We start from the raw sequence: 16,659 nt of genomic DNA, 5'->3' as shown, positions 1-16,659 counted from the left end.
CAACTTTAAAAATAAACAGGCACGTATTATGTAGTCAGAACACCTTAAGTAGAAGCAGAAGGTAAAAGGATTTGGAATTAAGCAGACTTGTTGGTAACCCATGAAATTCAGTAAAATGGAGGGACGTGATTAAAAAACTGCGTTCATTTTTATGTTACCAAACTGAATTTTCTACAGAGTACCTTTGAATTCATTAGTTTAGAACTGCTTTTAATTTGGTGTTTCCCTCGAGAGCCATTATATTTTTCTGCTGTCAGCCTGATGTTGAGGAAAAAAAAGAAAACTGGCAGATGTGGCGTTCTCATCTAGTGTGCTTCATAGTTAAAACAGCATTAACTGCTATGCACAAGCAGAGCATTACTTTTAATAATCCATCACAACTATTAAGTAGTTTAAATAAACTTAGTTTCAAAGATGTAGAGCTAACGTATTTTTTCTTGTTCATTATAATCCTTCTGTGTCACAAAAGGATGCATATGTATGTTTGGGTTTTTTGTAATACACCCACTTGAAAAGTATTGAAAAACCTTTAACAAAGAAAATGTTTAAAAAAATTTATATAGCTGTCTGGCAAAAAAAGCATTTCGTATTGTTCTTACAGCATTTTATACATCTACTCCTGATGTGACTATATATAGTTTACAGCCTCATTTACTTTAATGTGCTACCTGAATAACATAATCATAGCAATAACTATGGTATAGGGTTGTAAGGTGCATGAACCACTAATGCTTTCTGACGATTTAAATGACTTGTTCATAAAATGTTCTTTTAATAATAGTGGTAAAGCTTTTAGCACTAGATGTCAAAAATGCGAAGAATATTGGCTTTTTCAAGTGTTATTTCTTTTCTAGCTAAAGTGTGTTTTAATAATAAATAGCACAGAAAGCCAAGGTTATGTGGCTCTTGTCTGTACGACGGGATCCAAGCAGAAGACTCTTCCCACGTATGCAAACAGCTTGACCTCTGTCTGCACAGTTATGTAACATCCCTAATGTGTTTACTATTTCTTTGTTTAGTTTAACAAGATGTTTCTTTTATCAAGAAAGGTCAGTACAACCTGAAGAAAAAAATAACATCACAATAGGTGCAATATTAGTCTGTCACTGCTTCATAAAGCTCTCTCCGGCAAAAAGGACTGTTCCTTTGTATTGTAAATTGGGCAGACTTGTACCACCGAAGACCAGCCTTTCCAAAGGGAGGTGTGCTGGGAAGTCAGTCAAAGGCCAGGCAACTGCTGGGGGGGGGGAATTAAAAAAAAACAAGTGTGGTTTTCTTTTCAGTTAAGCATCTTCAGGAATATATCTCTTTCTGTATCTCCAGGTTATTTGGCGTTACAGGAAACTGTGCTGCCTGCAGTAAACTCATACCTGCTTTTGAGATGGTGATGAGAGCAAAGGACAATGTTTATCACCTGGACTGTTTTGCATGTCAACTTTGTAATCAGAGGTAAGAGAATTCCTTGAGTCTGTTCCATAAACTAAGTGCTAATTCGGCACTGGTGCAGGCATACATTCAAGTGAAGAGGAAACACCTACCTGTAGTGGAAACCCAAGATTGACAGTAGGACCTGGATATTTTTCCCGGGACTGATACAAAATATCTTTCATGACCTTGGCCAGAAAACTTTTTGTACCTCAAATCCTGCATCAATAAAAAAGAATAATGTTACTTCCTTTCCTTCAAAAGGCTGTCTGTCAAGTTTTATTAATTAATATTTATAAAGGACTTCGAGATCCTTTTCTGCAGAAGAGCATAGCAGTACCATTTGTCATTATTACATTAATTTCACTTTAATTCTTCATTTTTATTACAAGTATTTCTTTTAAAGTACATGTTGTTTCTTTCTGTTGCCAGAACTGTAATCATTTACATTTAAAAGATGTTGTTCCCACCATTTTCTTTATAGTAGCATTGAATTTCTTATGCCATATTTTTATTTCCATATCCTGACTGTAGGTTATAAAAATCCCAAGGATCCAAACCTGACACTTTGTTCTGAAGCGTCACCCATATGGTACAGTTGCATAATGAATGTCAAAAATGGTAAAATTGTAATAACTGAATTTTCAGAGGTGAATACAGCCAAACTTACAGCAACTACATTCAGAGTGGTGGCCAAATCCTGTCAGAGATTTCACCGAGAGCACCACTTCTGAGTCCATGAGAGCTGCTAGCAGCTTTGCCAGTGACTTCTATAAGGTCTAGGAAATGAGAGAACCAATTATGTCCACTCCTTATTGTACCTATTAATTTCATTATTTTTAATGAAAATGTAATTTTCATTATTATTATTATTACATGATCCTATTTAGAGTTTTATAGCATTCATATTTTTTTCATTTTTCAGGTGGCAAGAAACACAAGATGTACACTTCTAGGGAAGTAACAAAAAATGGATTATAGTTTAACACGACAAAGTTAGATACAGCTCTAAATAAGCTTTGCTAACTCACCTTGTCCTACAGTGTATTATTTTGGTACACTGTAGTCATTTAAAAATCAAACATCCCTAAAGAACCATAAAATGTACAGCCGCTAATAAGTGTAGCACACTACGATTACGCTCTTTAAAAAAAGCCAAATTGACCTTTTTCATCATGTTGCATGGGAAATTAAAATACCAGGCAAGTAATAACCACTGCTTAAACTATATAATAATGCAAAGTAATTATAGGTTCTAATGCTATTCAAAGTCCTATATCAATTTTGTCTTGCCACAGAACTAAGAGGCGTTATTCTAAGGCAGACAGAGCCTCTTGTAGTACCAACTTAAGTAAGACACACGCACACTCTTAGGTTTTGTTTCTTTAAACACTTCAGATCCCTGATTTTTTCAAACCACAGTTCTAGTATCATTATTAAAGTGCCTAATATATTTCTGTTGTTCGCTTCATTTATTACATGCCATAATGGGGCTGCATATCTTTAGTGTTGGTTATGCACAATTAGCACTTAGTTATTGTCTTGTCACTTCGGCCCATACAAGACAAACTTCTTTAATGTAAGAAGTCAGCTAATCTTCATCAGTCAAGCAAATCAGACAGTGTTTGTTACCCTGAGTGCAAAAGATTGTCATCATCATAGGTAGCACTCTTGGTTTTGAGGAAAGGAACTTTTTTTTCTCGCCCCCCTCTCCCCCCCAAAGCAAAGCTGTTGTGATTATTTTTAATATTCCTCTTTTACTGCTACAAAGGGTGGACTAATGTACAATTTCACTTTGCAGCCAGTATGTATCATACTGTGCCCTAGGACCACTGATCCCCCTGGAAAAGTGCTGTTAGGTTCTTCTGAAACAGAGCTTTCCTGGGATATTTAATTATTCTTAGCTTTGTCATTCCTGAGCCTTCAATCTAGTCTTCTGTTTGATTTTTACTTTGCATGTAGTTTGGGCAAAGGGTTGCTGAAATAGTCTTACAGGAGTCTTAGAGTGGGAACAAAATAATTGATTTACCTGAAATACAGTCTAATTCATCTAGTCAAAACAGGGAGCAGTTCTGGAAGTTTCAAAGAATTTCAGAAATTCTCAAAAGTGGCCCTAATCCTGATTATATTGCAGTAGCTCTCATGGAGCCTAATAAAACAGACTGCCTGTAGGGTACCTTTCTTCCTCACAATTTGGGGCTGGTGACAGTCTGAACAATTAATTTTGTTGGTTTTTATAATAAATCCTATTTCATGGATGCTCCAGTGTAGATCTTCTGTGGTTCCTATGGCAAAGCATCACACTGACTACATTCTCCCATTAATAAATAGCTTTAAAATTTTAATTTGCGTTACTTGTATAACAATAAAACCCAGAAATGCTAAACACCTGACCCATCACCAGTTTTGGAGGTTTTTTATATTTGCTATGAAACCTCTTTTTCTTTTAAACTAGATAATCTTGTCAGTCAGCATGACATTAATAATTACAGTTGCCCTTCTCAGGATCCTTTTCTCTTCCTCTAGTTAAGCTAATCAAAACGAAACAGCAGATTCTGAGTGAGGATAAGTTTACAAGATAGTTTAATTTTCTTTCTTTATTCCATGCTGACCCTTTGTATGCAAAATAATGTTATTGAAGTTTTTTAGATCTGCTCTTTTCTTTCACTCCAGCCATTATCCCTTATGTGGAATTTATTTACTGAAGAGAGTATTTTTATTTGCAAACACATTAGCAATATCCAAAAATCACCAATGGAGGTACCAAGGCTAACTAGCTATTTCAAGACCTGTATTTTGACTTTATTCCCCACCTTCACATTCACTTCCCCAATTAAATTTTAAATCTTTTTAGTCATTCTTTATACCAGTAAAAGTACAACATATCTGGAGTACTACCACAGCGTATATAATGCTCTGGGTTCTGTTCCATATTTCAGAATTTCAGTTATCATCTACCATTTAGTTTTTTTCCTAACAGAATATATGCAGTGTCCGTAAGTAGACTAAACTTATTCTTCAGTTTGCATTACATTGTCTTTTCCAACACTGAATTTCTTGTGATGTTCTGTGCCTAGTTGCCCCTTCCAGTCCTTTCTGCCTTCCAAGCTACCTAGTAACTACATGAACTCATATCACACTGATTCTTGAGGCAGCCTGTTTTTCAGTCTTGCTGTTGTATGACCTTCATATTCCTACCCTTTAAACAGTTGATCCTGGCCCAGTGAGAGGGAGGCCTGCCCGTTTTTGCCTAGTGCTTTTTTGTGAAAGATTCAGTGATTTTTCTGCTTTTATGTACAACTTCACTGTTTGCTTTATTATGTTTGAGTATCTACAGCTCACCATCCAGCTCAAGTCTCAGTGTGGATAGTAGTCAGACCCCTTTCATTTCAGAGGACCTTTGTTTGGGCCATAAGCTCCATCCCTGAACTAACTCATAATGTGCCTGTCTTCTATTAGCCTTCTGAAGGCTACATTTTCAGAGTGAGAAGCAAAACACATTGTCTCACACGGTGTTCTAGGAAGACAGACTGTAGACAGGACTGTAGACATAGACCGGACTGAAAGAGATCTCCTGAGCCACCAACCCTAGTCCCCTGGTATCAAATAGGCACTGCCTCGTATTTTCACTTTCATAAAGCTATTCAGCTCTAGGATCTAATTGTTCTGTCCAGACAGGTTTTGATATATTTTCCCCATTTTTTTTCTTGATACTAATGCGAAAAGCTGTAGGGATTTTGTGATTATTAAGTTCTGCTCCTAGCCTAAAGGTTTTAGCATCCCCTTATCTTTCATGTCTCTGATTTACTTCTAATTCGAAGTTTTTCAATCTCTTAAATACCTGCAGAGTTTACTGACAGTCATCTTAATGGTGTGAGTGCTCCCCTTTCTCCTCTGTAAACGTACTAAACTTCTCCTCAGAAGCACTTACTTCATCTCACATTGGTAGTGGCCTCAATATAGTTCGTTTCTGCAGAAAATTTAAAGAAAAAATTGGAAACCACTGGAAGAATAAACTTGTAAACAGACACTGCCTTTCACACTTTGTCAGGTTGCATGTGTGTGACTAGCAAGATGGAATAGAAAATCTTGTAAGTGGGCTCAGCTGTATCTTTGCTTGACACTTTTGACTACAGTGATGATGTCAGTCTGCCTTTGGCTTTCCCACTTCCCAGAGTTTCCATGTCCTTCCTTTTATTCTCTGTCGGCTGCTTTAGCAGCTTGTTCCATACTTCTGTGATATTTTCTCTCTGCCGTTTGAAGACAACTCAGGGTATGGTTTAAAACCCCCATCTGTTGTCACTGAGGGGTGTTTAAATTAACTGTTCTATCCAAAACAGCCTTTATTTTAATGGGAACTGGACTGAAAATGGTTACACACTCATTCAAATTGCTGTCCTGATGTAGCTGTAAACACCTCCAGTATAAACTGTAAAATGTCCACACAACGCTACCTTTGTTCTTTGTCAAGTGGCGGGGAGGGAATGCGGATGCCAGGGTCCTCCTTATTTCAAACACCAACATTAGATTTTTGTATGAGTGGTGATTTTAAAAATTCTGAAGATCTGAATACTGCTGATTTTCTTTGAGTGTCTCTACATTTAGAATAAAAATTAGTACATTTTCCATACCTGCTTTAAAAAAAATAGTAAATGAAGAACACACCGAGTTGAGGTTTGTCATTTTAAGTTGAACTGGGATTCTGTATGTATATATACTACATTGTACTGATAAAAATGTACAGGTATAGCTCCCACTTTCCAGCCTTTGACAATTAATGGACATTTTGACAGAACCATAGAATTAGTAAACCATAGGTGTGGACTAATGAACTGTGATGTAAAAGAGTGGCTTTGTTCTCTTAGTCGTGCATATAGATTAATATTAATTAGAGTTGTACTGGAAACTCAAATGAGCTTGAGGAAAGGAGGAAAAAGAGAGGACAAGTTACATCACTGAGTGCACAAAGCAGAGGGGAAGGGTCAGGGTGTGGTAAGTCTGAGCTTTCTTTATCCTAGAGGAAATCAATTAAATGCTTCCAGATTTTGTTTCTTTTACAAGAAAAAAGATCTGACATTACCAGAGGAGGCATAGCCATCTTTGTTCACAGCAATATTTCTCTTTCTTAAGAAGTCTTTGGTAGCTTGACATGTCCTGTACATCAGAAAAGATGACAGACAACATTGAGATCTCCTTAAATATCTGTTCTGAACAATGAAATAGCTATTTCTCAAAATTGAAGTTTTATACTTCTTGTGATTACTCTAGGCACACCTTTCCCTTCCAAACAAGGTGGTAACAGAGGTCATTTGTAACATAAATGGCCTTCCTTTTGCCATTGTAAAATATGACAGGAGTTCTAGGATGTAGGTTAATTATAGTGGTCATTCTACTAATAACACAGTCGTGTCAAAAGTAGTATTATCAGTTTATGGTGGTAAATGCAATCTGGCATGTTAATGCAGCCTATTGTATATTTTTTCCTGTCCATCTTGCATGCCTATTAAATAAATAGGTTGAGAGTTTTAGGAAAGGCCAAAGACTACCATCTGCCTGCTAGAAGAGTAATAGTCTTGCCTCATTTTATACTCCTAACCCAGTGTCATCTCAATATGCTCCTTGACTCCATTTGATATACGTACCCAGATTGTGCCCTCATTTACATCCTATGCCAATTCCATAAAAAAAAAACCCAAACAACACTTACTGGAGTTGGAGGGCTAGGTTTGAATGTACCCTTCCATTTTGAAGCTGAGCCAGGTTTAAATCCTGGAGTGTCCAAACCCAATCTGAAGTCGTTGCAAGATTTAGCTCTTTGACTTCAGAAGAGGCTAAATCTGCTTCTGAGAGTCAGATAAGGTTGAAAGTGTGAATGGACAGAATTTGGCATACTTCATCCATTTATTTGCCTTGTCTAATTGTATTTGGGAGCTAGCATGCCGCATTTCTGTTTTTCACCTGGTGCTTACCTCTTTGTCACCTAATGAGTGCATAATTCACACATTTAACACCCAGAGACACATGCAAGACTCGTCACTTCTTGCCAATAAGTTTTGGTTGCTGAGCTTTCACAATATGAAAATGTTTGCCGAATTTGGACCGTAAGTAGCACAAGTAATAGGTTTCCCCCAAGGCACAGAGGATCACCCTCAGCATGCACACACAGCCCCAGATGAACCCAGAGGGTGTCTTACCATACAGACAGACCCTCACCCCACAGGCAAGCATGTCTAGACAGGCCACTGGCAGCCTCTCTGCAAGACAGCTGTACACTTGGAAGGTAAATGATTTGTGGAACTGTGTATGTTTAAAGCCACTCATGCATAAAGCTGTCAAATGCCATGTAGACATAGGTAGAGCATTCCTGGCTCGACATATTAACATAGCAAAAGCAAAAGGCATTGACATTTTTTATTGGGAAAGGCATTCTGACTCCCTGGTGTAGCTGGTATAGTTTAATTCAAACTGTGGCACTTCTCTGAGGACTGAGAAAGAAAATCTTTCAGCCAGGATTTTGATGCAAGCAATGTTGCAAGAAGCCACATGTGAAAGTATTGTTGTGCAAGTGAATTGCACTTCAGGAGCGTAGTTTTCATTAACTAAATATTTTAAACAAACTAGTCTACTAAACTCTGTGTTATGTTGGAACAGAAAGGAATATGTACCTGAATAACATTCACAGCAGAGTTTGTGCTCTCTGCTGGACGAGCAGAGGTGGTTGTGTCTCCCACTGGTGCCTGACCCATGAGGAGAGCTGGTCTGCTGTGCAATAACCTTCTGATGAGGTGGGCACTGCTGGCCGGACGTCTCCCACTCGGTCTCATCAGTAATCCTTGGGCAAACTGTAGTGGAGTGACTGATTTGTCACAATACGTAACTGCTTTAGTCCATATTAATACGTATGTTCATTTAAGAGAAACTAAGGACTATTCTTAAATTTTCCTTTAAAATGTGACTTCTTTAGGAAAAACACCTTTATTTATCAGCACTACTTAAGGCTCCTTTACATAATCTGGTAAAATGCACAAAAGAATTTTTGCTAGCATTGCTGTCAATGAACAAAAATACAGAAGACTGAAACTAGAGAAACTGCCAAATAACTTCTCTGCTTCAGGAATTCTGCATTTCAGCATAACTATGCAAAATACTTTCATGTTGTTAGTAGCCAAATATACCAGGATTGGGGTGGGAAGAATAGCAGGAACCTGTAAATTCTATAAAAGAGTCTTGACCATAAGTAACTTAAAGATATCAGGATCATTCAGTAATCTCTATTTTCAATCATCATCAGCAGCAGGCAGTAATCCTACAGAAAAAAAAGTCCACAAATAAACAAACCAATTTTCCTTTAAGAGCAGAGCTAATTCTTTTCAATCCACTTTTTTATTACACTATTTTCCCTCTATCTATTTAGCTAGCATAAGGATAAATTTCCAAAGCTACCCAGTTGGAAAATAAATGGGTTCACTGTTTGTCTAGCATTCCAATCTTCACAAATGTAAATCAGTCCAACTGCTACTCATTTAAACCTCCAACTTCACAAAACATTAAAGGACTGCTTTCAATACACAATTTAATCTGTGACAATTCACCAAGATTTCTGCTTGAACATCATTAGAAATTGACGATCTGATAAAGAGAGGCCACTATCAGAGGTCAGACAGGTCAACCTGTGTTATTTATGTAGTTTTACTGGGTTAACTACAGCAGGCACCACTATTTGAAGGTTAAATTGTTACAATTAAATACATATAGAGCTATTCCCATAGCTACTCTGTTGTTAAATCTGCCATAAACAACACAAGCATTTATATCTGACCCTAATTGTGTCCAAGATGTCATCATTTGGAAATGATACAAAAAAGGACATTATAATCTGTTACACATTAAACAATACTTTATGTAGTGAGATCCATAATTAGCTGGTAGAAACCGGGTTCATTTATTCACATGAGTGTTAAGGGGTTCATTTAGGTTACTTTCTTTCATTTTAATTGGTATAATCTGATCAGTGTCTCCCAATATATTTTATAGCTGGAGAGTTCACTATAAACAAAGGCACACAACCCTGCCAAGGCAGTCACTAGGGAAACTCTTTTTCTATGCATTGGCCCTATTCACTTGCTCCCTAAGTATCTTCAAGAAGATTGGCTTTGTCAGGGGGAAGGGTTGAGGGGCTGGCAATGAAGAGCCTTCTTATATTCAAGCATACTGCTTAGCTGGGAAATCCTACTTTAGTCAAAAGTTTGAAGCCAGCCAGCCAGAAGCATTAACATTTCGTGATTTTCCTACTCACCAGAGAAAATCCAATGAAATATCACAGTAGAGTTTTGTAGCAATCAGATCATTTTGATGCACATAACAGTAAAACAAGGTAGGTATACTGATGCCACAAGAGAGAGAGTAGTTAGCTGAGTAGCTAAATTTATAATCAACTTCTACCGGAAAAAAGAAAATGGTTTCTCTGCATACTTGCCTGTGTGTGTCTAGTCTGCACCACAGGATATGTAAAGTTGTGTGTGTGTGCTAGAAACGGTTCTCAGAACCACCAGCTTAAATGAATTCTAGTAAAATATCCAACTGGAATATAACAAATTCTTACCAGTATGCCTGCACAAGACAAATGTAACATATCTCAGATGAGCTTCCTACTGCATATAATCACTTTGTTTTCCTTCTGATTTGCGTGAAAGAAGGACATTTACTTTTCACTGGAATATTTATTCTGTTTTATCTGTGTGCTAGTGACCTGATCCAAGACTCCCACAGTCTTCAGTGGGCTTTAAATGAAGTCTTTGGCTGGGGAAGCAAAAGAGCTTGAATGTGCTAGATTTTGTTGAAAGCACAGGATTAATTCTGATACCAGAGCAATTTCTATGCTGGGCTTTCACATACATGCACACGTGCCTGTCTGTGCTGCGACAGACAGCAGAGGTGTGAGCCATGTGGTCAGTACAACAAAATTGTGAACACTTGTGCAATCCTTACGAGTAAGATCATATCACATCATTCATCCTGAAACTACCTTCTTTTTTCCTTTATTATTGTAATTTCAGATTTTGCGTTGGAGACAAATTTTTCCTGAAGAACAACATGATTCTGTGCCAGACAGACTATGAGGAGGGTTTAATGAAAGAAGGTTATGCACCCCAGGTTCGCTGATCTGATGCCACATCATTAAGAATACAAAGCACTATGTTCTTTTATCTTTTTTGCTCAATGTGTATATAAGAAATGACACAGGAACCTACTGAATAGTATAGATATAGGGAGACAGAATGGTTGCGTGAAATAAAAGGCGGACTGCATCTGTATGTAGTGAAAATTGCTCCAGTTCAGAGTTGAATGTTAATTAAAAAGGTACTGTACATACAGCTGGATTCTTTTTGCTTGCTCTTGGGGTTTTTGGTTTGTTTGGGATTTTTTGTTTCTTTTTGTGTCATTTGGCATGAGATGTTTATTTTGGACTATTGTATATAATGTATTGTAATATTTGAAGCACAAATGTAATACAGTTTTATTGTGTTACCATTTGTGTTCCTGTTTGCTTCTTTGTATTGTTGCATTTAGTACAATCAGTGTCTAAACTTATTGTATATTTATGCTTTCTGTATCTACCAGCTATTTTAAATGAGCTGTATCTTTCTAAAAGCATTAAAGAGCAAATCCCAACCATTATGCTACACTTAGAGCTTAAGAATACTGTTTACATTAAAACTATTTAGAAAACTAATAACTCTAGCAGCACCTGCTGCTAATGATGCTATGGTTAAGGGTCTATCAGCACTTCTGTTATAAGCCTCTATTTTTCAGGGGTTAAGCATCTGCTGTTTAATTGCATAGATTTTCCTCAAAGAGCACTTTTATTTTACTACAAAATTTTGAAAAACAAATCTGACCAGTTTGGGATATATTATAAAAGGTGCAAAAGTTAACGATTTTGGGTGCTGCTTTTGTGCCCCTTAGGCATTCAAAATGCCTGGATTTGATTTTTAATTTAGCTGGAAATTAAGCCCTAATGCAAACCAGTGCCTCTGGGTATCTTATATATATATATATAAAAATGTTATTTTTCTGAAATCATTTAATTTGAGGCAGGGGAAGAGAGAGGACTTCTGCTTATATACGTTTTAAAAATTTCTTTAAAATTGAGGGCTCTCTCTCTCTCTTTCCTTTTTTTTTTTTAAATAAATAAATAAATAAATAAATAAATCAGGGCTTAACCCTAACGTTTTCTGGGGCTGCATCCGCAACAAAGCCTGGAAAAAAGTAAAAGTAGAAGGCACTGTAAACAGCCCCCTCTGAGGGTCTATTTACATTAAGGAAATGACCCTGAGCTGACACCAAGAGAGTGACTGGTTACTAATTACCCACCTCAGTGAACGCTTAAAGTAATTTAAGTGCTTATGTGGATGGGACAAAACTTTGAAATATCAATACAGAGAGTACCAACATCCTACAGGTTTTTCCCATCTATACTGGTAATTAAAATTCTTTTGACAGAGGTGGAGTCGCTGCTGACAGCTACTTTTGTCAATCAGTCCATTTTCTAGGAGGGATGGACTTCTGTTTTTAAAGCCATGAAACTATTGCATCAGCAGGATGTCCCTAAGTGCTCATGCCCCTGACAGAGCTTACAGGTGTTTGGCAAAGGAAAGCAGGATGAATGTTTAAAAAGTTGTTAAATGCGTATTTAATTCTTTTCTCTTTAACACTGTAATCCAGCTCACCAGGAAAACAGCCTGCATTTAAAAAAACAACATTAAGTTAAAAAAAAAGAAAAAAAAAACGAAAAAAAAACCAACCCTGCTGTACCCTATGTAGCTATGAAACTGAGCTCTTGTTTTTATATAGACTAAGAACTCTCACCCTGCTCAAGTTGACTGCCATCCTTCCCTGCTCTTCCTGTCCTGTTGTGCAGTTTCAATATGTTTTTCCTGGGGATGGGGAAAGAAACTTTGTAATGCAGTGGGGTAATTCCTCTAGCATATGGTTTGGAGTGCACTGCACAGTGGCTTGACTTAGAAATGGATATTTAGTTCTAATAACTATTGTTACAGTGTGGTTTTGTTTCTGGCTGTAAACCCTTTTAAAAATAAGCATGGCTCACAAAACTTGACTTTGACTCATACAGGTCCAGTAAGAAATGCAGTGACTCCTTAGACTGTTCTTGCTAATTAGAAGAAATAGCTCCACATAGTTTTCAAATAAAATTTAGCCCTATTTTGTGGACTATCTTCCTTCCTAACCTTGAGCACAAGTCTCTCTTCCACTGCCTTTCACAGTCCCTTAATGTCTTTGGGATAACAAAGCAGTTGATATCAGAGGTACTATTAGATTCTTCCAGATCTACTTCAAGTGCAATAAACAAATTGTCCTTTCCATAAAGGTGAGAATGGCCAGAAAGGGAAGAATCATATTATCTTATTTTTATTCCAATTTTAATTTTCTCCTCCAACCTCTGTTGTGTCTTTCAGTTAGAAGCCAGAACGATCTCTCTTCTGCTTTCTACTAATAGACTACAGACTGGGTAGAAATCCATGCTTCAGAAATAGGTCTGGGGAACAAGAAAGAAGGGACTTTACTGGTTTTGACTTGCTGTAAGCTTGGGCAAGTCACTCAACTTCTCTGTGCCTCAGTTGCCCCTGTCTGCCAAATGGGGCTGATACATCACTGCTTTTGTAAAGCATTTTTGGCTCTTCAGGAAACCAAGAGCTATGCATGCGAATGTTATTAGTAGCATTAGGACATTCTGGGAGAAGTAGAGCATTCAAACGTGCAGTAGGTAACCATAGATCTGAGGTAGGAGAGCACCAAATCCGACTAAGCCTGTGGAAGATTTTGCTGGGGATGAAGGCAACTACATGCTAATAGTACGGTAAATGCTAAAGCACTCTCTCATTACCACAGAGTGCCACAGCTCAGCCCTCTATGGGGAAAATGAAAGCAGTGGAATGGGAAAATGGTGGGTTACTGTTACATGCCATGTTACTCATACTGTGCACGTGTGTGTTTTGTGACATATGCTCACAATGGGGAAGAGGAGGGTGGTCCTGCAATGGAGAAAAAAATAGTTTCACCATTCCATCAACTTTGATTGATGTCAGGATAAAGAAATGTTGGTATGCTTGTTTGAAGCGCTGCAACGGTATGACATTGCTTTGAGGACTTCAAGCTCATATCTCTTACTTCACATATCTAAACTTTGTATGTAGAGGATTCAGTATAAACTTAGATTTTACGTAGGTCAATGATCAATTACACATTTTCCTGTATTTCAAACTTCCGTCTTGCCTGGCTGTTAAAATAATAACTGGGAGTTGAAATATTTAATGGAAACATTACAGCTCCAATAAAGTATAATATCATAAAGCAATACTGAAGAGAGATTATCTGCCAGGTCATGTTATTGATCTTTTTGACAGAGGCCTAGACCATTCCTTTGGGATACTTTTACTTATCTACCTTAAGTTTCCCTCTCCGTCACTGTGTGTGTCAACATGCTCTGTCTGCATAAAGCAAAATGTTCTGCTAGTGACCATTTCTCAGTGTATGCTCATTTGCCAGGCAGGAATGCTTCCACTTGTATCTCCTACCTTTAGGGTGTTTTATCTCTATCTGTACCAATCTCTAAGTTTAGCCAGACACAAATAACAATAATAATAATAACAACAATAATTATTTAAAATCTATTATTCTTGGCTTGCTCTTTCTTAAACCACATAGAGAAGTATAAATTATCAAACCTTTTCGACTGTAGGAAGGTCCTCTGCCAACCATAACCTGCTGTGTCTGTTATCTGATGAATGAAGACAGCCTGGGTTCTGCAGAAGCAGTGACCAGGGCTGAAAGTTGACCTGTTTCATAATTGTATTTTTATCTTGCTTAACATATTTTCTGGGTTGTGGTTTTTTTTTTTAAACACACCTTCTTGACTCTTCCTACCCTCCCAAAATGCTCAAATTTATGCTTATGTAATGTAAATAAAGAAAAATCATCCAGCAATCCCTCAAATGTTCCTAATTGCATACATATAAAATAACTTCAGGAAAATAGATTGAAAAGTGGTCAATGACAAGGGAGACTGTGGGGAAAAAGAAACAAACAGGCTGTGGCAAGGTTTCACCTGTACAAAGTACTTTAAAGGGTTTTTTTCAACATAATGTACAGCAGCTTCTTATAATTTTCTCAGCAGTAGGTAGTTTACAGTCATCTGTACCTAGAACAAATCTTGTCAAAAATGAAGGTCTGTAGTGATTGCTGGGTATAATTTTATACATTTAGCTGATTCTCCTGAAAGCTTCCACTGTGCTGCTGTTGTCAGACTAAATTATCAATTTAGCCATTTGTTGTTTAATGAATAAAAAACTCCTATGGCATTGGAGATGTTGTGGTTTCAATAAAGCAAAAGCTTTAACAACTCAAACTACAGAAAGCAAAGTGTGTACTGTATATAAGAACAGTGTTTTTATTCTTTTAAATACCACTTTAGATAAAAAAGTCAATTACATACTCACTTAATACATTTCTCCTACTTCAGACCAATGATGCAGACCAAACCTGTTTACTGTTCAGTACCTTGCAAAAGGAAACCAAAATACAATATGTGCAAGGTAATAGGCCATTAGCACAAACATGCTCCCAGTAAAAATCTTTTGTGTAGGCACCTTTTCTAAGAGCTGCCAATTGTAGGTGATAGAAGTATTTTAAAGGAAGTGATTTTAATACTATTTAAGGCATTAAAAGCTGAAGAGTATCTGTTTAAAGCCTTAAAGTAAGGGTTGCATGTATCTAATACCTTTTAAAATGCCCTTCTGCTGATTTATATTCATCCTGAACCTGCTAATAATGAGTATACATAAGCAAATACCATCTTCCACCTATTCAGCATGTCATGAAAGCCCTGGAAAATATCTCACGTAATCAGTGTGTTCAGAGAGTTATCTAGCACAAATTACTCATTAACTCAATAGCACATAATAAAAAAGAACATCAATTAATTAATGAGTCACCCTCAGATCACTTTGATTACAACACAGCTCTGTTGAAACAGCAGTTATAAATGGAGCTGCCTCTCTTTATTCATTGTTTGCAATTGGCCCATTATTTTGCGGAGACCAGTGTCATATTTAACACATGCCTGCAGGTAATTGTGTGATTAGTTTCATAAATGAAGATGCAGAGGGAGAACGCGGAGCGTCTTGCTCTGCAGTCAAGTCTGAAGATGCAGGAATCCACCATACCTCCTGCAACCTGCCGTGCAAAGAGACCTCTGCAGCACCCACGAGGTCAGCCTGCCTCTGGACTGCAAGGTTTTAGTGATAGGACAACACTCAGAACTAGGCATACTAACCAGTACTTTAATCCAAACATCTCAAAGCCCTGGGCAAACACCTTTGGCTTTGGCTTCCCAATGGGCTACGTTGCTGGTATTTCATGGAAAAAAATACAGAGGCAGAGATATTAAGTGTGCTGCCCAAGTTCATGTGGCAAGTCTGCATTCCTCAACCCACACTATTATCATGATTTGTAAGACCCTCACACAACCGTCCCCTCCTGGGCCTCAGAAAGACAGGCTCCAGTGCTACACTTGGAGCAACACATGCAAAGTCTTCCTTGATGCTCAGGGATGGACCGAGGAGAGGCTGAACATCCAAAGCTTCGTTCTGGTGAACTGTGGCTGGTGAATATGAGCTGGAGAGGCAAGTGAGGAGGGCTGGCTGTTGGGGTTTTTTTAAAAGTTTTTTAGAGGAAAGATAAATAAAAGAACACAAAGTCACCACCTAAAGTTCCTAAACTATCTTGGTTAAATGCCATTCCAATAAGCTTAAAGTGTAATTATAACAGTTCCCTTAGGTAAGTAAGAAACATCTGTTAGTAACACATAGCAGGTGTTAGCAATTACACGTACTGATTTTTTTAAAGTGTTTTTAATTAAAAAGAATTCTGTTTTCTGAAAAGGAAAGCATGGTAAGTCCAAACACGCTTTTGTTTGTGTGGCTCTAGATCATATAATACACAAAATGATAAAGGTAAAATCAACTTAAATTAGCAAGGGTTTGCGCATTTGAATCCAGATTATTGCAATCAAAACTAAACTGGGTTTCATTGTAAAGCACATAACATTAGTATTCTAAACAAAGTCTCATCTAATGTATGAAACACATACAGTTCATTTAATCACTGAATACATCTAAGTAGAGCATTTGAACATAGGAAGATTGCTATAGTTAA

The 16,659-nt window shown here is 37.3% G+C and overlaps 1 protein-coding gene across 5 annotated transcripts in view; it reads left to right on the top strand.

Annotated features, from left to right (window-relative positions):
- Positions 1–10,887, top strand: part of LMO3 (LIM domain only 3) — a 57,307-nt gene extending 46,420 nt beyond the window's left edge. For all 5 annotated transcript variants that reach the window (XM_074901316.1, XM_074901314.1, XM_074901313.1 and 2 more), the window contains 2 exons: positions 1,324–1,449; positions 10,482–10,887. In XM_074901316.1, the coding sequence (XP_074757417.1) occupies positions 1,324–1,449; positions 10,482–10,587 (232 nt within the window). In that variant the 3' untranslated portion in view covers positions 10,588–10,887. The remainder of the gene's footprint in view (positions 1–1,323; positions 1,450–10,481) is intronic.
- Positions 10,888–16,659: the final 5,772 nt, after the last annotated feature.

This window comes from Athene noctua, chromosome 3, assembly GCF_965140245.1.
Source record: "Athene noctua chromosome 3, bAthNoc1.hap1.1, whole genome shotgun sequence".
NCBI classification, from domain to species: Eukaryota; Metazoa; Chordata; class Aves; order Strigiformes; family Strigidae; genus Athene; species Athene noctua.
The sequence above is the reverse complement of the archived record's forward strand: the minus strand, read 5'-3'. Positions and strand labels throughout refer to the sequence as shown.